The 27,603-nt window shown below is 41.3% G+C and overlaps 1 protein-coding gene across 1 annotated transcript; it reads left to right on the top strand.

The window, feature by feature from the left end:
• The first annotated feature begins 269 nt into the window (after positions 1-269).
• On the top strand, positions 270-26,774 carry LOC112946589 (cytochrome b5 reductase 4). The gene is made up of 15 exons (XM_026038463.1): positions 270-419; positions 2,820-2,920; positions 5,329-5,413; positions 9,303-9,341; positions 13,522-13,576; positions 15,043-15,100; positions 15,204-15,297; positions 15,964-15,996; positions 16,603-16,725; positions 18,485-18,625; positions 19,488-19,640; positions 20,176-20,326; positions 23,685-23,771; positions 25,214-25,378; positions 26,215-26,774. Exons 1-15 carry the CDS (start codon positions 293-295, stop codon positions 26,267-26,269), a joined length of 1,467 nt encoding a protein of 488 aa, XP_025894248.1. The 5' UTR covers positions 270-292; the 3' UTR covers positions 26,270-26,774.
• The last annotated feature ends 829 nt before the right edge of the window (positions 26,775-27,603 follow it).

Raw genomic sequence — 27,603 nt, 5'->3', positions numbered from 1 at the left:
GAGCGGGGGGGGAGTCGCGGAGGTGGCGCCTCGGGCACCGGCCCCGGCCCCGCCGCGGCCTGCGGCTCCCGGCCCTTGGCGAGGGGCCTCGCCGCCCTGTGCCTGCCCGCGGGTGTCCAGGCCGCAGTGAGAGCGGCCCGTGAGCTCCGTGGGGGCCCCGGCATCCGTGGGGGCCGCGGCTTCTCCTCCGGGAGAGCGCGGGGCAGCGCCTTGCTCGCCTCGTGCCTCCTTCGGGGGGGACTCACTCGCGCCTTGGCCGCCCCAGGTGCCCCTGAAGCCGGGCAGGAGCCTCATGGATTGGATCCGGCTGACCAAAAGCGGGAAGGACTTGGCTGGGGTGAAGGGGCGGCTCGTTGAGGTGACCGAAGAGGAGCTTGCCAAGCACAGCAGCAAGGAGGACTGCTGGATATGCATAAGAGGTGGGTTGCTGTGGTGCTGCTTCCGTGCCCTTTTGCCTGCTGTCTTTTGGGAACAAAGTAACCCACCCAAACCAACAGCCACGCCTGTGTTTGGATAGGGTGGAGCTCCAGCAGGACAGGACGCAGCTTTGGTTGAGAGATCTAACGTGACAAATAATGTTGCTTTGTTTTCAAGCCTTTCTTAAGAAGTCTTCAAAGTGAGCATGTTTTGCTCCTTTTGCATGCTAGTACGTGCAAATGATAACACGTGATACTGCAGGTGGTGCCCAAGCAGCAGGAGCTTGGCAGGAACAAGACATTGGAAATGCTGGCAGGGGCTCACAGTTTTCCTCTAGAAGGTCTTAGTGTCCTTAGCAGCTCAGGAGTTTTAGTGACCGCTTTAAAACATCTGAAGACATAACTTCTGAAGTTGATGTTCAGAGCTGTCTGACAGCTTTGGGGAAGTAAGTGTGTGTAAACCCACATGCTCCTTCCTCACTGAAGAATTGAGAAAGGCAAGTGACAGCTGCTGTGCAGAGCCCTTGTTGCCTACAGGAACAAATACCTGGGCTAACAGAGCCATGTTTTGTGTGTAATTACTTGGAAGAAGTTTTGACTAAGAAGTTAAATCAGCGTGATTAGATTTAATGTGTTCAAAATGGTTTGGAACAGCAGCCCTGGCTAGAGGAGATTTTTAGTGCTGAAGAGGAAGTTCCCATTTGTCTTGCAGAAAGAAGCAGAATGTTTGCTCTCTGGTTCAGTTATTCTGTAGAGACTAAAATAACATCCTCTGTGTGCTGATCTTGCACACGCTTGTAAAGCTGAAGCAGAAGGAGAATTCAGGAAAGGTTATTTACTATGGAAATCTGTGCTTCTTTCCCTCACAAAAAAAGGAAACTACTGCAGAGGGAATCACTGCTTAGTAGTATCTGTTTTGTTTTTAATCTCTTATTCCTTCTAGGCCTCATCTCTGATGTTCATTTTTACAGATGCTGCTACTGCATCTGTCTTCATTCACCTCTCCACTTTTCCTTTGTCCTGTTAAGGATAACACAGTGTTTTTGAGAATCCCAATAGATTATCAGTTGACATGACATATGGAGGAGTTATAAAATTACACCAGGTGGAAAACCTAAACGACTTGCTTGCATTGACGTTGTAAGACTGTAGGAAAGAGCAGAAGGTGGTGACAAGGGTGTGAAGCAGAAGGTCAGGAACTACCTCTGTTTAGAAACTAGAAACATGAAGAGAAAATATCAGATAGGCCGCAGGTTATATAAAGTGGGAGGCCAGGGGGTTGAGAAGGAAGCGAGGGAAGGATGTAGAAATAAGATTTCTTTTGCTTGTGCGGGTTTGTTGGTAAATTGAATGTAAGGCTAGCATTGAGGAGCTCTTTGCAAATATGTAAAGATGATGGCACAGTGGATATGGTCATCGGGAGAGCAGGTCAGGAGAATGTGCAAAAGTCATTTCTTGTTGCTCCTTGGAGAGGTAGATGGGGGAGAGCTCTCGCTGAAGAGATGCACACTTTCTAATGAGTGCAAAGCCTCTTCTGTGAGTACTGGCAGGGCTCCACTTTCAGTGACTTCCTGCTTTGCTGATTTTATGTAATTTCAAATGTTCTGCTGGGTTAACCTATGTTAGTTCTCTAAGCAGCAATATGCCTGCAGTTAAAACTGCACTTGGTTTTATTCTCCAGACTCTAATTGCTTGAGTTGCTTTGTAACAGTAATTAGACTTCACCTTTGCGGTGTGTGAAGTGTTATTTTCTCTTGTTGGAAATACTAAGACTAGTACCCGTATGGAAGGAATGCACTTTTGCTGGAACAAACATGTTCCCAGTGTGAGAAGCCTTTAGTGAGAATGGGGCGTGTGTAGTTTGTGTTGCTGGCTTTAGGAAGGGAAGGCTTGTTGCCAGTGGCAGCTCCCTTTCCCAGAGAAGACTTTCTCTCTGCAGGTGTTTATTCCATATGGGAATGGTGGCAAGGAAGCAACTGAACGCTCTTTAGGAATAACTTAGTTGGAGGGGAAAGGGAAGACAGTTCTGTGCACTAACTTGGTCAATGTTATGTCCCTGTTTAAATTGGTCTCTTATTTTATTACCCCATAGCCAGAATAGAATATGTGCTACTTTAAGTGCTTTTTTTGTTAAAGTTTCAGCCCTGTAGATTTCCCCAGACATTCACTGGGACAAGTGGTGTGACTTTGTAGGAGTGACATGCCTTTGTACTAAGATTTGACTTGTGATATGTATGACTGTAATTTATGTTTCTGGATTTGGAAAGTCAGATCATTTGGATGATCATCGCAATTTGCCATTACACATTATTTAATGTAATTTTTTTTGCACTGTTTTTGTTGATGGGGAAATAGTTATAGTGATTGTAGGAGCTTGCTCACTGGTATTTCCATTTTCTGCAGGCTTTGTCTATAATGTCACTCCCTACATGGAGTATCATCCTGGTGGTGAGGAAGAGCTAATGAAAGCGGCAGGCACGGATGGTACAGATCTCTTTGATCAGGTGAGAACAACTGTCAGTGAATGATTGCTCACTGAAAAGCATACCGAAAATGGCATGTTTTCTGTTTATTTTTAGGACATCCCTGTGGAAATAGCAATTTAAACTTTTTCAAGGGTAAAGCGTGCTGAAAGTAGCTTATGGCTTAAGTCTAATATCAAAAGAAAATGGTAGATATGTTGCTCTACATTGCCCAGATGATGCTTTGATTAGACCCCTATATTAAATTTTTTTTACATGAAATAGCAATAAAATTAATAACAATTTGAGATCCCTCCTTTGTAATAAATTTCTACAATGACTAATCACTGTCTTTGACAGACATTGTCTTCTCAGACCATATTCACTTCTTGACAAGTGCTTGTAGGATGCTTTTGTTTATTAACTTATTGTATTATCTGTTAACAAAATACTAAGAAAAATCACTGTCACTGCTACATTGTGCACAAATTGTAAGATGACATTTGAAGTCTTTTTCTTTACCCTTTGCTTTTAAGTCTTTTAAGACTTTTTTTTCTCTAAACAGACTCTAAGTTTTTCATTTGTATATGTTGAGAAACAGATTTGAGAAAAGAGAAGTAGTTCTGTCTCTTCATAGTTCTTGCATCACAGTACATTATTTGCACAATGTTTTTAACAGTGCATGTAAACAAAGGTGTAGGAGTTTTTGTGTTTTTAGGCTTAATAAGGTAGAGAGCTTAGCGAAAGTAGATGATATAGTGTAGCATAGGGCACAGAGCACAGGGCATGGCGCTCGGAAGATCTCGCGATGTCACAGGATTTAGGAGCATAGTTAATTTGGGCAGTTTACTGATAACTCCATGCCATACAAGGCAAAAATTTGCAATTAGTGTCCCGATTGGGCAGGAGGTGAGTTTGCACATTTCAAATGGAGTATTTAGGCAAGCTGAACTACGCAATAAAGGCCATTTGCTGCATCCTCCACATTGGTGTCTCTATGGCCCTGGGGCACGAACAACCCCGGGTCAGTCCAGCTAGCGAACGAGGCTTCGGCAACACAAAGGAAAGTTGTATTGAAATCTTTTGTTTTGTTTACTTTTGGTTAATCCCTTTGCAAATGAAGTGTTGAGTTCAGGCATAATACTGTGTTGATCACCAAGCATCTCTGGTTTAAAGAAATGTGGACTTTCTCTTCTAAAAGTCAATGCAGTATCAAATTGTGACCTGAAATTGAGTGGTATCACTCTTTGTCAGGCACTACGTGCTGTCTTCAGAAGCAGGGATCTTGTTAGCAGAGAAATGCCTTTTTCTGGTACTTGCACTGCATTTTCGGAAGCTCATCAAATTGTTCTAAAGTTCACGCATGGGCGTGCTATTTAAAAAATATTTTTATCTAAGAGTGGAGAACAGTGCTCAGATTCATAAAACATGTTCTTACCATTTCTGTTTCTGGCTGATACCTTTTCTGCTTCAGAGGCATTTCCATTGCTATCCCCTTTGCTTTAGCATTCAGGGTTGGCCAGATGCTGCTCTCTTTAAATGTTCAGTAGGTTGCTAGCACTTCTCAGAGTAAGTTCTGAAACTCAAAATCCTTGATATCGTTCCATTATCTGTATACTAGGAAACTTCTGCTTTTACATCCTTCTCCTTGTCTCATCATCTCCACTTTTCCAGAATAAAGCTTTTGGTTTTGTATTTTAAATCTCTATATCATTTACATTTGTACTGTTGCAGTCTGTTTCCTTGTGATGTTATCCTGGGTGATATAGTAGAATTGGCTTTTCTGCTATCCATTTCCTATGGCATCCTATAGTTCACAAAAGCCACTGCTTTTTCTTCAATTTATTTGGCTCTGTAAAATTAATCACTGATGGCTTTCAATCACTGATTGTTTTCCAGTGAATCGATATTTACAAGAGAGAAACAAACAGCTACATCAATATCTCCTACAAGTTTGGTATATCGAAACTGCTACATGCTCTCTGTCTTTCCTTCATCTGGTGCTCCTTTCTCCTTATCATTTGTGTCTAGAAAAAAATCATTTCCCGTGTTGTAAAGACCTATTCAGACTCTTTTAATCACATAAGGTGCAGGTGGGGGTGCTGTAAACGTTATTAAAAAAGTCCTGCTGCAATCTTTGGTATAATTTCGTATAGCTCAAAACTATGGTATTCATATACTGCAAAGTGTAAAATTAATAAATTAAGCTGCTCTCATTTTTTCAAGGCTGTATTTTTTTTTTACTTTAAATATTCGCTACTTGTAATAGAAGTAAAAATGAATATGGAGTCATTGAACAGTAAGTGTCTCAGGGTTAAGCAAAACTTAATTTCTAAATTATTATGATCCATTGTACAAAAAAAAGAACTCTTTTGCTATGGTATTTCACTACATAGAAGAGAAACACAGTAAAAACGCAAATTTTATGAAAACTTCTTTTTTTGATGCAGGTTCATCGTTGGGTCAATTATGAGTCCATGTTGAAGGAGTGTCTTGTTGGAAGAATGGCTCTCAAGCCTGTTTCTGTTTCAAAAGGTGAGTGCTTTAGAATTAAATTTCCCATGTTTTCTTCCAAAGTCATCTGGAATTTGTGCAAAATCCTAGATCCTCGTATTTATGAGGAGAGTCTATATTCTGGCACAAAGATGAAGACTGTAACATATATTTAGTCTTCTGACTAAATAGTCAGAATGACTGAATGTAGGTGAAGATGAGAATGTTTTATAAATGAAAACTTTTATGATGATAAGTATTTATATGTAATGTACTTCTACGTTTCTTTTGCTTTAGTCACCAGAGAACAAGGGGCATGTGTTTGTATGTCTGCATTCTCCATCCTTGTTGAGGAACCCGCTTCCTTCTTCAGGCCCTGGAGGACAAGTTCTTATAGGCAGCTCTTGAATGCAATTTAGAGCAGAGAGAAATGAAAATGAGGCTTCTTGCTTAGTTGTTTTGATGCCAGATATATGTCTGAAAGTTGGAGATACTTGGAGATGTGGACAGTAATTCTTCCTAGAATCCTTTACTCTGTCTTCTAGAGTTTGAATTGACTTGGAGAAAAAATTGCTGATAAAAGGCTCTCTTGAGCCAGAATAAGAGATATAATTTATTTTACTGGAATTAGCTGCTGATGCTGCTTCTATTTGATTTTGTTTTCCTAACTTTGTGGCATCCTATAGGTCACAAATTAAACCATCTCTTGAAGGGTGCTCATCAGGCCCTGACAAAACACATTTCATACTCGCTCAGTACTTTAATTTGTGTTACAGTTAGGTTGATTTTCTTTATCTGTGCCCTTATGAAGGGGAAATAGAATTTTATATTTGCTCGCTGCTAGGTAGTTAATTCATTTGTGGAGTTCAAGTTCAATTTTACAACATATGAACAAATCAAGACAGAATAACTGCTTCATGATTAATGGAGTTGATGTGTTAACAGTTGAATTACTGCCCCTTTTTCACCTCTGATAGAAATTTAAAGATAAATCTCCTTTGATTTCATGAATCTAACTTCTCTGCAACCAGAGACCATAAGAGGCAGTGAATGAAAAATAAATGCATCTTTGCTTGTGCCAGCCATGTCAGCCTATTTTTTGCTCTTTGCTTTTTCTTCTACTTTCCTCTTTAATAGGAGAGCTCCGTCCATGTAGCTGTAGTAAAAGCTGAAGCTTGCTGGTTTGTACAGCAAGCAGGATGAGACATTGCTAGCTGTATTAAAATGATTCTGTTGTCTATGTGTCTTCTGGCCATTTCAGGCTTGAAGAAAATATTTTATTTCATTTAATTAAGAATGAAATCAGATTGGATTTGCTGGATGCTTATTGGAAAAAAAAAAGGAGTAATTGCTCCAGCAATTGCTTCAGCTAGCCAGGTTTAGTTTAATAGTTAGACTCTTTAACACATGCTTGGGCAAAAATGCATTTGTCAGTTCAATTTTTGACAGTTCAATTAAAACTATCCCTGCTTAAAAGTAGTAGGCAGTGACCATTGGGGCAGCTTGCTTAAAGGAAGATTCTTTCCTCAGTGTGAAAATCTAGAAGTTCGTTTGATTCATGGTGGGTTTTGTATCCTCCTCTTCTGAATAGGGAATTACGAAGAATGAGATTGATGAATTTCACTAGTGGACAGCAATAATTTTTACGTTAGGTCTTTCTCTAAAGTTCAGCAAAACTTGGATTTGAAAATGGAAGAAGAAAGCACAGAGCTAAGGTGTCTGCTTTGGGGTTTAGCATTAAATGGACCGTTACGTATAGAAGAAAGACAGGCCTTTCACTCCAACTATAAATAGTTTTCTTTTTGTAGCAAGGAGGAGCCTTTGACAGTATTGCCAGCTTTGATACTTACTGTTTTGTGTAGTTTCAGTATGAGGCTAGGAAGCCAGATAGGGGATTCTTGGAGTGTTGCTGGATTATTTCTGTCTGTTTAGTTCAGCATTGTGTTTCCTAAATTCCAGCCATTATTTAGAAGATGATTCAGTGAGCAAATAAGGTGTTTTTTGAGGAACTTTAAGCTCGCCCTTCACGTTCTAGGACTGCTGAATGAAAGAAGAGACTCTGTGGCTGTCAGTCACCAGCAGCCTCGTGCTGACCAGTCTCTGGGGGTGCTGTTTGGTGCTGTCACGGTGGCTGATAGGAGACTCTTGGGTAGTGCCATGGGGAGGCCCAGCTGAGCCTGGCGGGGTGGCCTGGTACGTGGTGTGAAGGCCTCTGCAGTAACTGCAGCACTGACTGCTTGTGTGAGGGGGACTGCTCTGTCTGCTTCCCTCTCCTCCAAAATCCTTTATAGTTTTGAGCTTTCTGCCATTACTCTGTGTGCCATCCTTTCAGGGTACTTGGCTATAGATGTTAACTTGGATATTGCTTTATCATGTGGTACCTTGTACTCCTGCTAATGTTCCTCAGTGACCTATCTTTGTACGTGGCCATATGTTATTTTTTGGTAATCTGTATATTGGAATGTATGTGCCAGCATGGATTATGAAGTCAGTCAGAATAGGCCAAGAGGATCCAAGGAGAGAAAGTATGACTGTATCTTAAAAGTGCTTCTAACAAGTGTTGTTAAATTTGGAATACTAAATTTTGGGCAACATGCTAAAATACAGGGAAATGAGAGTAGAATTTTGAATGCCAAAACTGACGATTATTCAGAAACTTAATTTTTTAAGTGGCTTGCTTGCCTGAGTGGAATGCTGGAAATGGGATACAGCAGTATATACGGAGAAACACAGGCTAAACCCAAGGTCTTGGAGGAATTCTCATTCATTTTACAGTGTTTTCATCCTGCAATGGCACAACATGAAAACCTCTGATAGAGGCTGGTCTTGGCCTCCTCCAAAGTCCCTTTCCAGGTGTGTGTGCTGGATGCTTTGCTCCCAGAGCCTTAATTGCTCTTGCAGTGGCGTTTTCCTTGACTCCTCTTTGGCGTGATGTCGAGCACTGGCAGGGGCTCAGAAGCCCATCGCAGGGCAGAACCTCCAGATCTTGATTTCATAGAAAGGAGCAGGAAGAGCAAATTAGATTCTTTCACTCACCCAAAGCTGGTTATCGTAAAGGAGAATATAAAGGAGGTCTTCGATTCCTATCACTATCTCTGTATAGAGAAGCGCTAGATGTCTTGGTACATCCAGAGGGGTGTTCCCCCCCACATATTGTAACCAGGAGAAAGATATTGGTCTGAGAAGCACGATACCTTTGCCTCAGAGTTGAATATTGTTGTATATATGAGTTGATAGTATGTATTCAGGGACATACTTTATTCTCTTGTCCATTTCCCTTCTAGTATTTATGACTTATTTTTGTTTGAAAGTTATTGCAGAATACAGTAGTTTCCATGAAAAGTTTAGACTTTTCAAGTACTAAAACCATTTGACGGAAGGACTAGTAGACAGAAGGACAGAAGGAACTAGTAGAAGTATTTTTTTCCCCTGAATTTCTGTCAAGGATTAGGCTGAAAATAGATTTAAATGCTTGTAGATCAGATTCAGGGTCTACTACATGCTGACTTGAGACAAATGTCTTCTAAAGTCTGAGATTCAGGAAGCTTTGCAAGCTTTTTGCCTACGAAGTTGATAATACAAGATAATCTCTGCTCTTTGTTTTGAATTAATAATACAGGATAATGTCTGTTGTTTCTTTTGCCTTGTCAAGTAAAAGTTCTTGCCTTTCTTACCTTTGAGTGCTATGCAACTTCTCACATTTTTAACATTTTTTTTTTTTCAATTATGCGTTGTGTTTTGTGTTGGTATTTTCTGTATAATCTGCATGTAGTGCTGTGTTCGGTATCGTGATTGTTGAAGCCTCCTTGTCAATCGTGTTACATTCTGGAGGTTTTATTTGGGGATTCTTAATTTGGCTCATTGCTTTGAAGTTGGCAGGCACCCACCTCATTGCTGTCTTGGTCACTGTTGTTTTTCTTGATGCTTGTAGAGATTTCCTCTATATCTGAAGAGAAGAAACGGCTTAATGGTAAGTATCTGACCTGGGGCAAGGTGGGGAGCAAATTTTAATTTGAATGTGGTTATTAAATGAGCAGCATTTATGAGACTTCTGTCTGTTTATATCAACCTGATGTTGAGGTGTTGGCAATCTCTGGGAATTCCAGGAGGCAAAAGCTTAATCAGATGGATGAATTCAGGGATAAAGTGTTGAAAGGCAGCAGTGGGATAGGGTGGAAAAGGGAGTTTGATGCTGAAGGCCACTTCTTGGAGGAGTCTTTTGTGCATGTGGCTTTGCTAGACTCGGACAAGGCAGGTCGCAGGTAGCTCCTTGCTGCAGCAATTTGCCAGTGCTAAATTGTTAGGCTTGTTTATCCTCCCTTGTGTTAGAGAAGTTAGGTGGCCAAGGAGCAGGAGTAACAGAAATAGCTTGAGCTTTTGTGGGACGTATAGAATTCACTGAATGTATAGACTCCACTGAGAGCTGAGTGTTCATTGGGTGACAACGAGTACAGCTACGTGTTTGATTTTGTCCTTTTTAAGGAGGGAGAGCTATCGAGTAGTTAGTGATCCTGGCTTTGGAGGCTCCCTGAAGAGCTTCGTGGGCTCGTGGAGTGCGCTCATTCGGGGGGTGATGGGGGCCTGTTGGCAGAGGAAATGTCATGAGTGTGAGGGAAGATAATAGTGTTTGAGCTGAAGGGAGACCTTGTGGCCTAAAAGCAGACGGGTGAAAACTGGGCATGAAAAAGTCTAGGCTGGAGCCTAGGGAAAGATGACTGTGGCACTCGGGTTTTGCAAGAGCCAAAACCTGGATGTGTCCTGGGCTGAATCCAGAGGTGCCTGAGGGTCTGGGTGTCCCAGCCCCCCTGGCACAGTGCAGGGATGTTACCCCATTCGTGCTCTGCCTGCTGCTCGAGTCTTCCCATTTGTTTCTTCTATTTTCCTGCTGTTTTTCTTACCCCTGCTTCGTGTTGCTTTGACTTCTAACAAGCAGATTCTTTTCTAGCATGTACGAACACTGAACTAACAAACAGACTTTTAATGCTGAAGTTATGCATATGTTACATAAAAGGCAGCAAAACCGATTTGTTTCTGTTTTGCCAATAGCCTTATAGATAATGACATTAAACTTTGCAACAGGATCGGCTTTTGTCTCTCATTTATGTTTTTTCTTCAGTGCTGAACAGGGGTTGGAATCTGCTAAAGGCAGGAGGAATTGGAAAACAAACAGTTTAGTGTCATCAGATTTATATCCCAATGCAGCAGTTTGTAGTCATTAAATAATTCATAAATATTTTGATTCAAGTAGAAGACTCATTGTGCCATCTACCCTGGTGTGTTTGTTCTTCTGCTTGGTCATGTTGGTTCATGAATTTCTTGGGTTTTTGTTTGTCTGTGCTGAGCTTTCACATGGCTCTTTTCATACTGATAGCTGAGCCAGGAAATGAAAAGTGAGCGATATTCCTTCCCTGTCTTCCCATCTTGCTTCCCTTCCTGCTCCGAGACCCATTGGATTTTTTTTCCTTTAGGTCATGTGAACTTTCAGGAGATGTTGGAAGCGTTGGGCATTTCCAGCTTCTGGGTGTAGTTTCCCACAAAAGTGCCCCAAGTGAATGAAATTTCATTTAAAACTTGTTTGATGTATTCAGGGTACCTGTTGGATAAGACTCTTCAAAATAGGATTTGGGCAATGACCTGAGGAGTTGTGGACATTTTTTAATTTATTTTACCTCCTATGAGTTTTTTCATATTCAGTTATTGTATCTCAGGATCTAGCTCTTGTAACTTTAAATGAGACTAGGAATAAGCCTTGCTGTCTGACGATGGGAAAGAGAAGCCCATGGCGTGGGCATGGGCAGTGGTTTTTAGGTGGCACTAAAGACATTTCTGTAGTAATAACAATAAAATAAATGACTTGGGCAGTTCCACCATCTGAAGTCAATCCGGTAGTGTTTGGGAAAAAGGACATGAGAACTTGGAAGAAGATATGATGTGGAAAGGGGTGGTGGGGGGATATCCCAAAGCTTCAAGTGAAGAAAGCAAACCCTTGTGGTTCAACACGCTGGAATTACTCAGCATTCCTGGTAAGCCAGATTACTAAAGAGAACGGGAACATTTATATTTTCGGTGTGTCAGGTCTGTTGTGGGGCCTGCCTGAGGTTACCTGCCTGTAACTCTCTGGATGTCCCCTCCTGCTTGAGGCGGCCTGGGATATTTGTCTTTCCTTCGGTGCTGGGAGCCCGTCCTGCTCCCGCTGCGTCCTTGTGGACCCGGCCTCGTGGTGCTCACACGTATCCCGCTGCTCCCGCAGCGTTCAACAGCCCCTGCCAGCACCTGGGGCCAATTCCCAGGGTTTGCTGGGTCCTTCTGCTTTCTTCTGCCTGTTTGTATTTAGTTGCCCTGGAAAAGCGAGTAGGAGTGTGGGGTGTGACGGGGAATTTCAGCACAAGGTCTCTTCACACGATGGCTTCTTCACAGTCCTGTGCCATCTGTGCTTTTAATAGTCTTAACTCATGTCAAGTAGGAGCTTTTGTTTCTTTGGAGAGAAGTGCTGTCAAAAAGACTTCCTGATACATGGTGGGGAAACGTGGCCTCGCAGCCTGATTGGAGCCGATGCAAAGTGTGGTAGAGCTCGTTGCAAGCTGGCTCGGAGCGCTCCGGATCCCGCTTCGGTAGCAGGGGTTGTGGCCCCGTGGGGTGCAGCTCCTGGGCCCTGGCACCGCTTCCCCTGGAGACCCTGCGGAGCTGTGGTGTCTCTGAGGAAGGCTCAGCCGTGGACAAGGTTTGTCACTGCGTGCTGGGTTCTCCCTTGCAGTCCTGGGACTGCTCTGCCCCGAGCTGCCTTGGCCGCTGCTGAGCAGCAGCTGCTCCGTGCGGGGGGTCATCGAAGGGGAGAGTGCAAGAAATTCAGGCAAGTCTCAATTGGAATGGGATAGTTCCTCCATCGGGATGATCCGTCATTTTGTCGGATTGGATTAAACAGAGTGGGCCCTGCTGCTTTTATAGACTTCCCACCTGGTGGAGTCGCAGAATTTCTGTGTTTAACCATGTAGTCACACTACCAAACTTGGCGGTACTTAGAAGATAATGTACTAAGTCAATGAGAAAATTCATCCATTAATTGCATTTTATGAATAGCCACTTCTGGCTTACAAGGTTTGCTACTGAATGCACTTAAAAGATTCTAGCGAGGAGGCTTTTCTACACTATAATTAGTTAAAGACTGCTCAGCCCCAGATCACCTTTGTTCTTAGAGGAATGTAATAAAGAATTGGTATTTATGTCCGCAGGTTTTTAGGAAAATGTTTTACCTCAAAGAAATGACCTCCTTTGGTAGGAAATATCTGTTCCTTGTCTTAAGTTTTAAAATAGCCATCCTTTTGTAATAAGAACATCCTTTACCAACTGTTATCTTATGCTTCTGCCTGACCACTGTCCAGTGAGATTCCTGCTGTAAGTGTGGTGCTGCAGACCAAGTTACACATTAACCTGGGCATCTTTCTCCATCGTGGCTCTGTGCAATGGCCTGGCTTCAAAGGTGATGGAGAACGGCTGCTTGCTCCAACCTGCCAACTCTGCTCAAGTTTTAGCCAAGTAAATCCCATTCCCTTCGGCCACAAGGGAGTTTGGCTGTGCCAGGACTGCACGAGTGTTGCCTTCCAGGAAAGGCCTGTTCAGGCTCTGTCATGATGCTAAAGCAAGCAGCTGAATTCCACAAAGATTTCTATAAAGACACAAAATAGGAAGTTTAAGATTGAAATCTCTGCTTGATTCACTAATGTGAAATTTTACGTGGGAATTAGACTACACTGGACATTGAGAATTGAATTTCTTGATCTCTATTTCATAAGCAAATAGTTCTGTTAAAGTAAATTAATAAGGACAACATTTTTTCTCTTGCACCACCAGAAAACACGAAGGCAAAAGCCAGTGCCAGATGCAGCTGAGAGCAGGTTCGCTGTCCCAGGCAGTCTGCACGCCCGGGTTCTGTGGTGTTCTGTGGAACCCGTCTGTGAAACTCCTCCTAGTGTAGGAGCTTGTCTCCAAATAACAACATCACTCAACTAGGAGACAGCCTGTGCCCATCTGTGGAAATAAAGCCACCATATATTGAGGAAGGGCAGCTAGCACATAAATGTTAAGCTTGTGATTATGGTTTCTGTTAAGTGAATATCTCTGCAACTGTTTTAATGGCTGTCTGTCTTTTTTAGGATTGCTTCTTGAAAAGAAAGTCCTGGATGCTTCTGCTAAAGACTCCACTCCAAGGTATACCTCTCTTAATCTATTGAACATACCGTTTAACAACTCCACGAGTTCTTACTCAGTGCAGGCAGCTTCTTCCATGTTTAGCTCTCAGTGTTTTACCTAAATGGATATATTGTCATTATCCTCTTAAAAGTAGGAAAGTTGAGTTTCCATAACTAAATGACTTCCCAGGGTTGTATTGACCTTACAGGCAGATGATGCATGTCCTCTGGCCTCCTCTGCTGATTTCTAACACATGTGCTCCCTTGCGTTGTGTGTAAATTTATATTCAGCCTCTTCAACCTTGCTTCTTGTCATAACTCCTGCAAAGTGTTTTTGCCTGCGCTGATTACTTCTTTTTTTTTTCAAACCTTATTTGACTTATTTGTCCCTAAACATATGAGTGAGCACGTCTAGGAGAAGTACCTCGTTTCAGACTGGAATACGTTAAGGTACAACAGTTACATTCAGGACTTTAGTTTGCAAACGCCAAGGGAAGCAGGCCCTGAGGAGCTGCTGTGTCGTGCTCGCTGTTGTCAGAGGTGCCTTTTTATTCCGTGATGCCTCCAGCCCCCGAGGCTGACTCCTGCCCTTGGCATCAGGCTCCCCTGGGCACGTGCTCTCGGTGGGCTGGTTACCTGCAGCTGGAAGAGGGAAGGGAGAAGACAGCAGGAATGTGGATGTGGGGGTCTTATCAACAGCGACCCTGTGCTCCGTGTGTCCCTGCATGTGCAGGGAGTTTGGATTGGATGACCTCTAGAGGTCCCTTCCAACCTCAACCCTTCTGTGATTCCGTAAGGTGTTATCCTGCCTGCCTTCCATGGGCTGGGATTGCAGCCTCGGTGATGCCGGAGTCAGGGGAACATGTGGATGCTGTACGGTGGACAGCCAGATGTTGTATGGCTGCCTGATGTATGGCCCCCTTGAAAAGTGGGAAGGGAAGGAAAAGCTTTCCTGGGAGTGGAGATAGGTGTATTGGGGACTCCTTGGCAAGTGTCGGGAAATGCAGACCTTAGCGTGCCAAGGGTGCTTCCTGTCTCCTGATAAATCTCCCTAGATTTATTACAAGGTTTTGAGGGTAATTTGGAAAATAGGAATGGAAAATCTTGATTTAGGGGAGAATGAAGGGGATTACTCTTCAGTGCTGTGTAGGGTGGAACTAACAGTTCATGGAGCCTAGCTTGGCTCCTTTCTGTCCAGTGGTTTTTTTCAGTGTCTTGCTAGGAAGGCTCACGTGTTGCAAGGAGGATGTATGCTTGTTGAGCAAGACCAGTGCAGTGTAATCTTAGCTACAATGTGCTAACAATCAGGGTGGGTAATAACACTTAACTTGAGCGTTATTTTGAAAATTATTGATCTGGAGTTACTCCTTCAAAAGAGAGTGAATAATGTATTCGGCTTCTAACTTCATGAAAGAAACTCTGCTCAAAAGCTCTTAAATATATATCCCCAAAATATGTATTTTTTCTTTATTTCTTGTTTTTCAGTTATGACTGGTTCCAAACGGATAGTTTGATCACCATTGTTATATACACTAAACAGAAGGTAAAAGCATCTTATGAAAGGAAAATTACAAGATCCAGCTGTGGTCCAGCTTGAATTCCATGACTTTTACTAAAATAATATTCTTTTTTCCTGCTGATGTAAGGATATGAATGCAGAGCTGGTGATAGTTGACTGTGAAGACAAAAGATTAAGGGGAGAGATCATCCTGAATGACTACTCGTATGTCCTAGAAGTTGGTAGGTGCCTCACTTTGCAGTTGAAAATACTAAGGTTTTTTAGCATCTCACAGGCTGTGCAAAGTGTATTTTATGTATACCAATTTACATTTAATGTTTTCCATGGGAGAAGATTGCTTAAAAATACCGCATGTAAAGGAAGTCCATTGTCAACTCGCATATCTTGATTTTTAACATGTACTTTTTTTAATATCATTTGTCATGTACTGTCCAAAGCTCTGTAGAATAAGGTATAGTAAGAAATAGAAGACTGAAAATTTTATGTGACATTGACACCAAGTGTATGTTGCTGACAAAATGCTCTTGTTCAAAAATGGCAAAGGAAGTTATTCTGATAAATGCAGATTGGTAGCTTTGCATGAGTTACTGGTTAAAAAAAACCCCGAGGAAACAAATGTCTGTCTTGATGTTAAGTGTTTCGTCTGCAAAAGTTGCGGCGATTGGTACGTCGCAACACAGGGAAATTTCTCTTCAAAGTGAAAAATTCAGTGAAGTTGAGTGAAATACAGTGAAAATTCATTTCAAAGACATAATAAATATTTGTAGGGTGCTGGGCTCCCTTGTTCACTTGCTGTTTCTGGTCTTGAATTAATGTAGATGTGAACACTGGAACGTGACCTTTCTTTATTCCCTCCTTAAAAAACAATTTGTTTTTCTTTATTTTAGATTTGGATCATGCCGTTGAAGAAGACTTTTTAAGTAAGTTCTGTCCTTTCTTTCTTCTATATCTCTTAATGACAGAGTCATATCTGCTTTTTTATTTTGCCTCTGAAGAGTATTCACTTGTCAGATAGTTTATGCTTTTGCCATCAGCTTCTGACACAATCCAATCAAGCCATCAAATCAACCACTTTAAAGTAAAATCATTAGAAATAATTTATGTTGTGTATTTGTAGAACTTTCTCTGCTTAAATTGAGATTTTTCTTAAATTCAGTTGTTCATTCAAATGACAGGAGGAAGTAAGTATTGCTGGTTTGTACCAACTCCCAGTAATTGAGAGCTTTGAATTCATGAGCCTTCTTTTTGACCAGATGGGCTGTGAAGCCGTTCACGATGTATTTAGTAAATAGAATCTGTTAATTATGCATATTAAGTTAGTACTTGTTGTTTTAAATATTCTGATTAATATTTTAAGGTGATAGCTGGAAGTATATTTAATTTGGTATTTTAATTTAGCACATCAATTCTGTGCATCTTGAGAAATGACCAGTCCTCCTAGAGTGTCATTATAATGGAGAAGAAATATATATTTTGGTACAAAATGTAACTGAAACTAATAATATGAAACTCTTTTCTTCTTTCAGTAAAAATTGCTGAAAAAATTGGGAAGGTGGAGATAAACTTAAAGAAAAAAGATAACAATCATTGGAAAACCCTGGGACAGCCTTTGGAGAGTCATAACACATTTGTCAAACGCAAGAGCAGAGGTAAACAGTTAAACCCCTTGCTGTGTTACTAACTGTTTCATGGTTTTGCAGAGCATGTTAGGCATATTTGGATTCTTTTTCTTTAGTCTTAACTTCATTTCTTTCAAGATTATTCTGTGGTCTTGCAGAAAGCTGTCCAGGAATCTTCCCTGAAAGGGCTGAACGGATTTCAGTTTTTTCCTCCAGGTGACATTGAAGATCTTTCAGGTTTGCTGAAAGACTGGGAGAACCTCATGGGGTGAAGGGGAAGGCTGCTTGAGGGAGGTTGCATTTCATCCCTCTACCCACGTGTTTAATATTCCTTCTGTTTATTTGAAAACCTGAAGAGATGGGAGGTGGTATCAGTCAATGCAGGAATATCCTTCAGTGGAGGAATGGAAGTCTCCAGTTCCAGCTGTTACCACAGATGCATCCTGTTTCCAATGTGATGCTGCAGCTGCCTGTGCATTTGTTGCCTGAGCAGTGACCACAGGATTGGCAGGGCCTCATTTAAAGTTAGGAGAGGCAGCTCTCAATGAGCTGATGTGTCTGCAAGAAGCAGCAAATGAGTATTACAGTCCTGCCACAGGGTGGATTCATATATGCACAAGTGCTGCTTCAAGTGCTAGCTCAACACAGCACTTGGGCACTGGGGTGATGACTGTGCTGCTTGTTTAGAGCTAAAGTGGCAATTTGTGCCCTGCGTTGCACAGCCTTTAGTCTTTGGGCTGTTTGTGCAGTCTGCAGGCAGCAGGCTGAGAAGGGCCACGTGTCAAACACTTGTCCTTGCCTCCAAAATGGCTCCGTAAACAAACATTTGGCACTTCCATTTGTCCTCAGGGACAATTAAAGTGAGTGTGTGGCATATAAGTGGGGTTCGTAATAGATGTTGGCCACAAGGTTATGCTTCTTGTCTATAATACTGATAATGAGGATGTGTGCTTCGTGCAGGGAGGTGCCTGTCTTGTTGGGTCACCTGTGTTTGTGTGATGAATCCTGACAGGTTCTTAAACTTGGGTATCTAAAGGTTAAAAGACTGTGTAGGAAATGTGGACACTTCTGTTTTAAAAGTCCCTGCTGTAACGTTTCATATTTTGAACAGCATATTGTAAGTGCTCCTTTTAGCAGTTAGAGCAGCATCTTGCATCCTGTGGCACGAGCAGCCTTGTAGCTGAGAGCAGCCGGTGGCAGAAGGGCTGCAGGAGTTTGGCTGATGGGCTCTGGTCCCCGGGAGGCCTCGAGGCGCAGGGAGCTGCGTAGGGACCTGCTCTCTGCCCCGATAGGGATGAAACTGCAGCAGTGCAGGCCGGTGAGCTGAGCAAGAGCCAGGATCTGGGGGTACTGACAGGCCCTTGCTGAAGACCCTGGTCCCCTGTGTTGGTTGCTTCCCCCTTGCGTTGCACAAGTTTTGGTTTTTGGTCTGTCTGTGTGTGAGCCTTCGTATGTGGTCGCATGGTGAGTGCAGTGCAGATGCAAGCAGTGGTTGTGCTTTCCATGGGTGTGTGGCATAACCTAAATACATGGGAGCTTTTCTGCTGCGTGCAAGTGTGTGCTGACTGATAACTTAGACATTCGGCCTGTTACTGAGAATGGAATTAAGACTGTAAATGAAACTGTGCCCCCAAATTGGAAATAATTATAAGTAATTATACAAGAAGAAGCTGCTTACGTGTTTAGATAACCATGTATAGTGAACTGTGTATTTATTTTTCTCTTTTTTATTCACATGAAAACAGAAAGCCTGGTTAAGGTTTAAATAACAAGTAAAACATGTTTTTAGATCTGTTCTACAGAAAATGCAAGTTGGTTTCTAAGACAGAAGTTACCCATGACACCAAGCTTTTCTGCTTCAAGTTGCCTGAGAGCACTCATTTCCACATTCCCACTGGACAACATGTTTACCTCAAACACATCATTGCAGGTAGGAAAGATGGAGAACATCATCACGGTTATTTTAATATAAAACCAGAGCTGGAACGTCTGCACTGTGTGATCACAGTCACAGCTTAGGAATGAGCTCACTGGGTTAATACTGCCAAAAGGCTGAATAACAACATCTCTGTCATTCTAGTCTGTTGTTGACCTTATGTCTCCTCTTTTCTTCCAACTCAGCCTTTAAAACATTCTCCCTGTGCAAGAAGTGCTGCTCGTCTTTGGGGATGGGGGGAATTCATTGTGTATCTGTTACAATTACAGGGGGTTATGTTTCTCTCACTCCTGTCTGAATTGTACCATCCCCTCCCTTTTTATTTATGCTTTAAAAAACTTGCCTTGTGCTATTTGTACATGGCAGAGGAAATTCCTCTGAATGCTCAGTTACTACTATCTTTTATTCCTAAAATATGTTTTGTCCTTCCTCCTCTTCCAACACTTCTATGTCAGTGTTCCACTCTTGCTGACTTTTTTATTACTTCTGTTAAATGATAGTGAAAGAAAATATAACCGTAGTGTTAAAAATCTGTTATTTCAATAAAAAGGGAATTTATGATATTTGAAACTGAATAGTAATAGTTAGATACTCCTTTTCATTGGGGGTAACCAAAAACCTCTTTTTCCAGTGCTTTTGAATTGCTAAGTAGTATAGAAATAACACACTGTCCTGTGGCCTGAAGATTTTAGTCAGGGATCTGGAAGACTTTTAGTAAGAAATGATACAATGAAAAATAAAGTACTTGTTTAAAAGTATGCAGTATGATGTTATTTGTGTGAGGTATTTCTGTTGTTTTCAGAAAACTTGCTGAATAGGGGACACTTCTTTAGCTGCCTTGTTTATTTTCTTTTAGGGACAGAGGTAGTAAAGCCATACACACCTTTATTGCCTTTTTTGCCGCTGGATTTCGAAGAACCCTCCTGCCACGATAGTGCAAATATATACTTAATGATTAAAATTTATCCCAGTGGACTGTTCACACAGGCCCTTGACCGCCTACAAATCGGTGAGTGCAAGTGTTGCTTTTCTATTAGCAGTTTTTATCTTTAAAGTGCTTTATCTTATCAGGTTTGCTGCCATGGGTGTCATGATGTTCCTTCACCAGGTAGAACCCATGCGTGCTTTTAACTTCTTAATCCTGTTTCTTGTCTCAAACCTGCGGCCTCATCCTATCTGTAATTAGGAACAATCCCCATATGAGACTGTTGTGACTGTCGTGACTGAAATTTAGGTCTCTCATTAGACTGAAGAGGTTCCTCCTTTTTTTGTTGTTTGCATATGAGTATATGCACATTTGTGAAGTCAGTGTTGCCATGTAAAATATATCAAAACAAGACATTTTAATTGAACATCTGCTCGTGTAACACAGAAGATCCATGTGTGATATGTGTAAAATATCCCCTAGAAGGAACCCTGATACTACAAGGATGACCCCAATTTAAAGGCCTTGAAAAATAGTTAACTAGTATTCTGGGGTTTTTTTGTTTGTTTATTTTTTCCTTCTCATTTAAGGCTTTCTGTTCTGTATTTTTATTATGTAGGAGACTGTATTTCTATCAGCAATCCAGAAGGGAACTTCAGGAAGTCCCAAGTTGAAGCTGTAGAAGATCTGGTTTTGTTGGCAGCCGGCACAGGCTTCACACCAATGGTTAAAGTGCTGAGTTTTGCTCTGACTGAAGTTGTTAGTCTCCGGTACGTGTGTGTGTACATATATATTTATATTTTTTTTATGTTAACTAAACAGTAATATGGAATATGGAAAGTCTTAAGAGAGCGTGCAGTAGTTGGACTTCAGAAGGCAATGCAGATGGTGACTGTGGGGCTGTGCTTTGGCCGAGGTGACGTGAGCTTGCATTGCTTTCAGCACAAGGTCTGCCTGCACAATCACACCCTCCCGAGTTTGTAACATAGTACTTTTCTGTCAATGTGAGCTGCTGTCATTTTAAAGTATAGGAATGGAAAACAAGTCTAAGCTTTATTTTAAGATTGTTGCTGAGGACAGTTCTACAGACTCGTGCTTGTTTAATTGTAGCTTTGAATGCAGAATCTTTTAAAATATACTTAAGTGGTAATGCTGGCTTTTATTCAGAATATTTCAGAATATTTCAGAATATTTAAGGTTGGAAGGGACCTCTACAGATCATCTAGTCCAACCTTCCTGCTCAAGCAGGCACACCTAGAGCATGTGGCACAGGGTGGCATCCAGGCGGGTTTTGAAGACCTCCAGAGTAGGAGACTCCACAACCTCCCTGGGCAGCCTGTTCCACTGCTCTGTCACCCTAACAGTAAAGAAGTTGCTCCTCACCTGGAGACGGAACTTCTTATGCTTCAGTTTGTGGCCATTACCCCTCGTCCTATCGCTGGCCACCAGTGAAAACAGCCTGTCCCCTTCCTCCCTGCATTCTCCCTTCCTGAACTTATACATATTAATCATATCCCCTCTGAGCCTTCTCTTCTCCAGAGAAAACAGGCCCAGCTCGCTCAGCCTCTCTTCATACGAGAGATGTTCCAGTCCCTTAATCATCCTGGTTGCCCTTCTCTGGACCCTCTCCAGAAGCTCCACGTCCCTCTTATACTGGGGTGCCCAGAACTGCACACAGTACTCCAGGTGCGGCCTCACCAGAGCTGAGTAGAGGGGCAGAATCACCTCCCTTGACCTGCTGGCAACGCTCCTCCTGATGCAGGCCAGGATCCCATTGGCCTTCTTGGCCACGAGGGCACACTGCTCACTCATGGTTAACTTGGTGTATTCAGTATAAGCACAGGATGTTTTGATTCATTATGTCTTTATGTTATTTCAAAATGTGCTTCATAATGTTTTAAAATTGGAGGCAAGTCTTCACAGTGAAGTTGAAGAGAGTCATGTGTTCAGCACATGACTCTCTGTGTCTAGGAAAGAAGTGTAAAACCAAAGGTTATTCTGGTATTGCTTGTTGTCTAGCAGTTCTATATGGTTCTGTTTACTGAGGAGAGAGGCTGTCCCAGTGCAAGGCTCTTCCAAAGCATCATGTACGGTCTGTGGCAGATAACTGCAGCTCTCCAGCACACTGACTTCCAAAGGATAAATCTGTGGTCTGAAGAAGGGCCAGGGAGCCTCTCTGAAGCACCTTGGAGTAACTGTCTTCTGGAGGGAAGACATGGGTTATGCAGTCATTGTGCTAGATGTTTCTGACTGCTGTGGGCAGCTTAGTTGCTTGGCCTTATTTTTGCCATTTAACTCTCACTTCCATCAGCAGGAAAATGTTGCAAGAGTATTTTTCATGGTTATTTTTTATACTTATTTTATCAGAATCTAGGTACGTGATATAACAAACTGCATAAAAATGTTACTGTGTTGAGTATAGACAGCTCTGCACTTCGCTTGAGTAACAAAGAGCCTTAAACAAGGCCCAGGGGCCCTTAACATTAGGAATTGCAGCCTCTCCGTCATTCTCCTTGGCAGTTTTACCTGTTTTGCCTCCAGTTTTTCATCCCCGAGCTCCCACCCTGCACTTACCATCTCTTCATACACACTCCTTCTTTCCTCCTGTTCTTGCGCTTGCAGCCCATGTTGCGACTTTCTCCCCCTCTCAGTCTGTGTCAAGAGCATCTAAGGAGCTCTCTAACCCCTCCACCTATGGAGAAATCTGCATTCCTTGAAAAAAATTGTTAAAAGCATTTTGGGGATTTCATCCATTTCATCCAAAGCACTGGTCAAGTTTCTTATTTCTCTTTCTAAGCTTCTGCCCTTGTTATCTCAGCTAACTTTTCTGTAACGACAGCCGCGTCCAAATTTTGAGGAGAAGGTGAGAAGACACCTTCTTTTTAGCTGTTTCCTCCTTTCTTCACAGCTAACCTGTCACCAGTTTGTTCCATGTTTGTAGCCAAAGCACAAAATACACTCCTTTCTCATGCACTATTTTTCAGTGCTTTGCTTTTTTTAAAAAAACTGATGTGCTTGAAGTGAGCTGAGTTTTCTCTGTTTTCAGGGCAGTGGGCTCTGGAAAGAGTGCAAGAAACTTAGTTTTGATGCAATTCTATCTTCCAAATGCATATGTATGTATTTAGTATTTAAAGGCAAAGTGTGGTTGTCTGTGTGGGGTAATGTTTTGTTCTGTCCCAGGCAAGTTTTTGGACGCTATTACGCAGTAATTTGTTACGGATTGTGCTGCCTCTGGAACACCTTCCTTCTGTTGGCACTGCTGGTGTGGGTTACGTGCAGCTGCTGCTCCTCGATGGGGTGTTTGTGGCAGCAGAAAATGAGCGTGCAGCTCACAAGGTGATTTGTCAGGTTTGCTGCTATGTGTAGCTTAGAAGAGGCTTCCCTGTAGCTTGAGATGTGCCCAGGCTGCAAGGAAAAAAAGGGGAAAAAGTTGAAAGCCTGAAAAATGCATATTTCAGACTGGGAGAATATGGGCTTTGTAAGTGCAGGTTGAGCTCTGTTGGAGAGCAGGAGCTGTGCCCAGCTCTAGGATGTACCTGCAGGGAGGAGAGCTCCGCAGGAGCTCTGGGCTGAAGGTTCCAGGTGTCCTGGCAGATGCTCCAGCATCATCTTCAGCTTAATATTTTAAAAATCGAATCAAAAGAGTAAGGTTTTGTTGTTGTTGTTGTTTTTGGTTATTTTTTGTTTTGTTTTGTTTTTTGTTTTTAACTTATGTAGGACTAGATTACATCTTTTTGAATTTAGTATTGACATAACCCTCTTGAAATTCCAGCTTCATCTCTACAAGCTATGTTCTGTGATACTAAAAAGGTGTGCAGAATTTATATAGCATCTGTTAACTCCAGCAGACACATTGAAATAATATTAAGAAACCACTATGCAAAACTTTCATAAACAAGTACTAAAGCATGATTTAAGAGTAGAGCAGAACTTTTTTGAGAAAGACCCTTATTTTCCTTAGGACTGCAGTTCAGGTAGGAGCCTGGCGTTTTTTAAAGAGCGGTCACAAATAAAACAGACTTTCAAAGGGCAAATATTTCTGTAAATTTCAGTGAGTTCGGATTCTTTAACACTTGTTTCAAATACAGAAACAATCTGCAGTGATTTTTCTTTTATTTATTCTTTTAGGACAGCAAAGCTGATCTTCTTCAACAAAACAGAAGATGACATACTTTGGAGAAATCAGCTGGAGCAATTAGCCCTTAAAGATGAAAGGTATTTTTAAAGTTTGAAAAGTTTTAAAGTTTGAAAAGTATTAAAGTTCTTTGGCATACAACCTTATATATAGGAGAACCTAGTAGCAGCCTAATATATAGGAGAACACTCTAGGCCATGGGCTGTGTTGTCCAACTGTAGCACAAAGGCAGGTGCTGCTTTTGGAAACTTTTAGCTACTCTTGAACAAGAGACATGGGGAGAGGAGGAACCTAAGGGTGAAGTGAGCCCTGGTACCTGGGCGCTGTTAGCAGCAGCCCAGGACACTGTTCTGTAGTTCCTCACCTACGTGAAGACAGGAGTTGGAGGAGATGTTTAATAGGGGTTGATTGGAGATGATATCTTGGATGAGAGTACAGCTGAGATTGGCTGAGAAGGTTTTTGAAGGTGAAGAAAATTAATTCTAACAACAGAAAATATGTTTATGGAAAGAGAAGTGTGAAAGCAACAGGCACCTTTGGAGAAAAAAATCTGGATTTACCAAGGAGTCTTGAAAAAAGCCTGTTACCACTTAAGAAAATATTTATCTAGAACTACAAAGCTTAAGTCTATTACTTTTCATTTTTACTTACTCCCTAATTGTGGCAATTTCTTTCTCTAGTACAAAGTAATTATGCATTAAAATTCCCTAGTGGACATGCAATGTTAATTAAATTTGGCAGGCCACAGCTCTTTCAGGAGAGACGCTTTAATTCAAGTGCTTTGCTTGCTTTGGTTTCTGTATCTCTGTTTTTGTGACTACATCAATTGCCAATGTGCAGCCTTTTGGAGGTGGAGAGTTCCTTTTGTTTATGCCTATTTATTCTTCGCCGAAATTGTGTGAACAAACTAATTTTGTGTGTTCCTCCAAAGCATGGACGTGAAAAGTCAATATTTCTTACCATAGTGATGTCTGGCACCTCCAGAGCTTCCTAGCCTAGTGCAATATCACAGTAAAGCCATTTTTCCTGTTCAACAGGAGTCTCAGCTACGTGAGTGCTTGACTTTCTTTATACCTCTCATCAGTGGCTACCTTGGTAGGTCTTCAAAACCAGTTACAGTATTTTTTCCTAGGGAAATTGTAGTGACATTTCCACAAGGGTGGCTAAACGTTCTGGTTTTGCCACTGATGTGTTGCGTTCGGCCAACATTGTATACGTGAATAATGTAATTGTACTTCAGTATCTCAGTAGGTACCAGGTGATTTTCTATTTGAGATGAAATACATAACTAAGAGTCTTTAAAGATTGGATTACCCCTAATAAAATACAGAATATTGGAGGTGATGTGGTTAGCTTGCTCGCTTGCTAGGACACCCTCAATGTCTGTGAGGTCTTACCCTGTGCCGTGGGAGCAGAGCAAAACAAGAGGCTAATGCTGGGGAACCGCAGTCTTGATCACTAATGCTCCATAGCAGATGGGAAATTTGGATCACTGTTCCTGAAATATTTTTCTTCTTTCCAGGTTTGAGGTTCAGTTTGTTCTTTCGGAACCAGCAAGGGGCTGGGCGGGTCAGCAGGGCAGAATTTCTTCATCTCTTCTCTCTGGGTTTCTGAAGAGAAGCAGGAAAGACTCCAAAGTGCTTGTCTGCATCTGTGGTCCAGCACCTTTTACTGAACAAGGAGTACAGTGAGTGCTTATTTTTTTAATCATTCTCTGTTTATCATTTAATTTGAATACCTAACTGGCTGTAATATTTCTGATGTCATGTTCTTTCTACAATACCCTTCAGTTTTCTAATTCATGAGCAAACTTTTAGTTTTTAAAAACTGCGCTTTCAGAAATACATGACATGATATTTTAGGACTCAATATGTAGATAGGCAAATATTAGCAATATGTGAATTTCATAGTTCCAGTAAAATTTCATTTCCAGAATTTCATTTCCAGTAAAAAAGAAACTTTCTAAGAGCATCTCATTAACAATGACTTATTTTTCAAGACTTTAAATGCTGCTTTTAGAGCTGCTTTTAAATGCTGCTTTAGAGACAAGCTGTAGGAAATAAGCTTTCTGTATTGGTGCTGGCTTAACAACTGAGTTATTAAGAGTAGAATTAGAAGCAGCTGCTTTGGGAGAAACAGTTGATTTTTTATTTATGCGTTTACATGCTTATTACGGCATACTTATACTGTTCTTATTTTATACACCATATATTTAAAGATAAAAAGTCTTTTAGCTTTCTCTCATCAGGACTCAAAGCAGAGAACCAGTATGGGTATCATTTCCATGCAGCTGATTTCAGTAGGGCTGTAGAAATGTACAGGAAGGAGAGTGAAATTGGCCAATAATTATGCCACTCCTTAAGAAATCTGAGATAGTTAAAGTGATATCTTTAATTCTTTTGAGAAACTATTATAGTATCCTAAAAATTTGTGCCTTGCACGTGAATTTATGGAAATGAAACGAATCTGTCGTGGGTTTGGTTTCCAAATACTAACATTACAAACTTGATTTCTGACTTTCAGATGTCTGAAGGATCTTGGTTACTCCCAAGAAGAAATGCATGCTTTTACTGCGTAAAATGAAATGAAGATATCAGTGTGTCTTTGTACAGCTCAACCTTATTTATTTACCTTCATGGCTTTATTTAAATGAAAAGTAATTTTTTTAAGACTTGAGATTTCACTCTTGGTACCAAACCGTTTCTTGGAAGAAATATATCTTTGAAAAAGCATTTTATACTGTGTTTTATCTTGTTTTTGTAAATATTTTTGTTAATACTTAAAATTCACCCAGGATATTAATTTATTGTAGAGGCAAGCAGAAGTGTGTAGTACACATTGTTGGTTATATAATGTTATTGACTCATAAGAATTTTGAAATATGTAACAAGCACTGATGTAGGTTTTGACTCAATGCGTATTATTTCTTACTGTAAAATGTCTTAAGAGCAATACTGTCTGAATTTAAATACTGCACTGTAACTCAGGTAACTGATCACTGAAAATCATTCTTTGTCGACTTAAATTTTTATTTGACTTGCAGGCAAACCAGATAGGTTCTTGGTTTTGTACATATTTACAGAGAATACCATTTAAAAGCACTTTTGGTAAAATACAAAATTAAATAATAAAAATCCAAGAATTTTACATTAATTATGTGCATTTTAGTACATTTTCTGTATTTTCAATTTATAATGTGATACAGAAGAGTTTTCTCCAAGCTCAGGAGAGCAGCTGAGAGCTTGGAGCACAGGCAGAGAGCCTGGGTCTCCCATTGAACTTCCTTGCTGATATTGGGCCTTTCCTTGTCACAAGCTCTGCTGAGGGTAAAATCACAACAGTTTATGGTCTGCAGATGGCGAGGACCCAAAAATACTCTCGGGAAGCTGCAGTAATAGTAGGTAGTGTTACGTGAATCAGTTTTTTTCACCCCATTAATATTATCATAATGTTATCATAAAGCAGCAATCTGGTATCAGATGATAACTTGGAGGAAGAAAACAGCCAAGCAGTCGCCTGTCGAAATGTCAATGAAATATGTAGTTACTGTTTCCTTATGACCTCTGGTGCTGTTTGCATCCTCCTCTTACGATGGTGAATGGTTATTTCTTCTTCCTAAGGAGCCAGGCTTGTAGCTGTAGCATCCTTATCTTAGCGTTTTTGTAAAATGTGCTAATGATACTGCTGTGTGACAGTGCCTGTCTATCTTAAACTGATCTGTCATGTTTTCAGTGCACTCTGATTTAGTAGACTTGAAGTGTAGCACTAGAAGAGGATCTGGCTGTCAGTCACTGTAAAGAAAAGGCAGTAGTAAATGAGTACTTTGACTTCAAAAAAAAAAAAAAAATCACATTTTGGTTTTAATGGCTAAACCCTGCATCTTCCTCCTTAGGATACTGAAGAATTTCTGAT

This window comes from Nothoprocta perdicaria, unplaced genomic scaffold (genome assembly GCF_003342845.1).
Source record: "Nothoprocta perdicaria isolate Ctin4 unplaced genomic scaffold, notPer1 scaffold_21, whole genome shotgun sequence".
NCBI lineage: Eukaryota > Metazoa > Chordata > Aves > Tinamiformes > Tinamidae > Nothoprocta > Nothoprocta perdicaria.
Note: the sequence above shows the minus strand (reverse complement) of the source record. Positions and strands in the feature narration are given on the sequence as shown.

Coding starts and splice junctions, on each gene's coding strand:
- LOC112946589 (XM_026038463.1), top strand. CDS start 293: ATGGATTGGATCCGGCTGACCAAAAGCGGGAAGGACTTGGCTGGGGTG. Junction 15,101..15,203: donor TTATATACACTAAACAGAAG/GTAAAAGCATCT, acceptor TGCTGATGTAAG/GATATGAATGCAGAGCTGGT. Junction 20,327..23,684: donor ACTGAAGTTGTTAGTCTCCG/GTACGTGTGTGT, acceptor TTATTCTTTTAG/GACAGCAAAGCTGATCTTCT.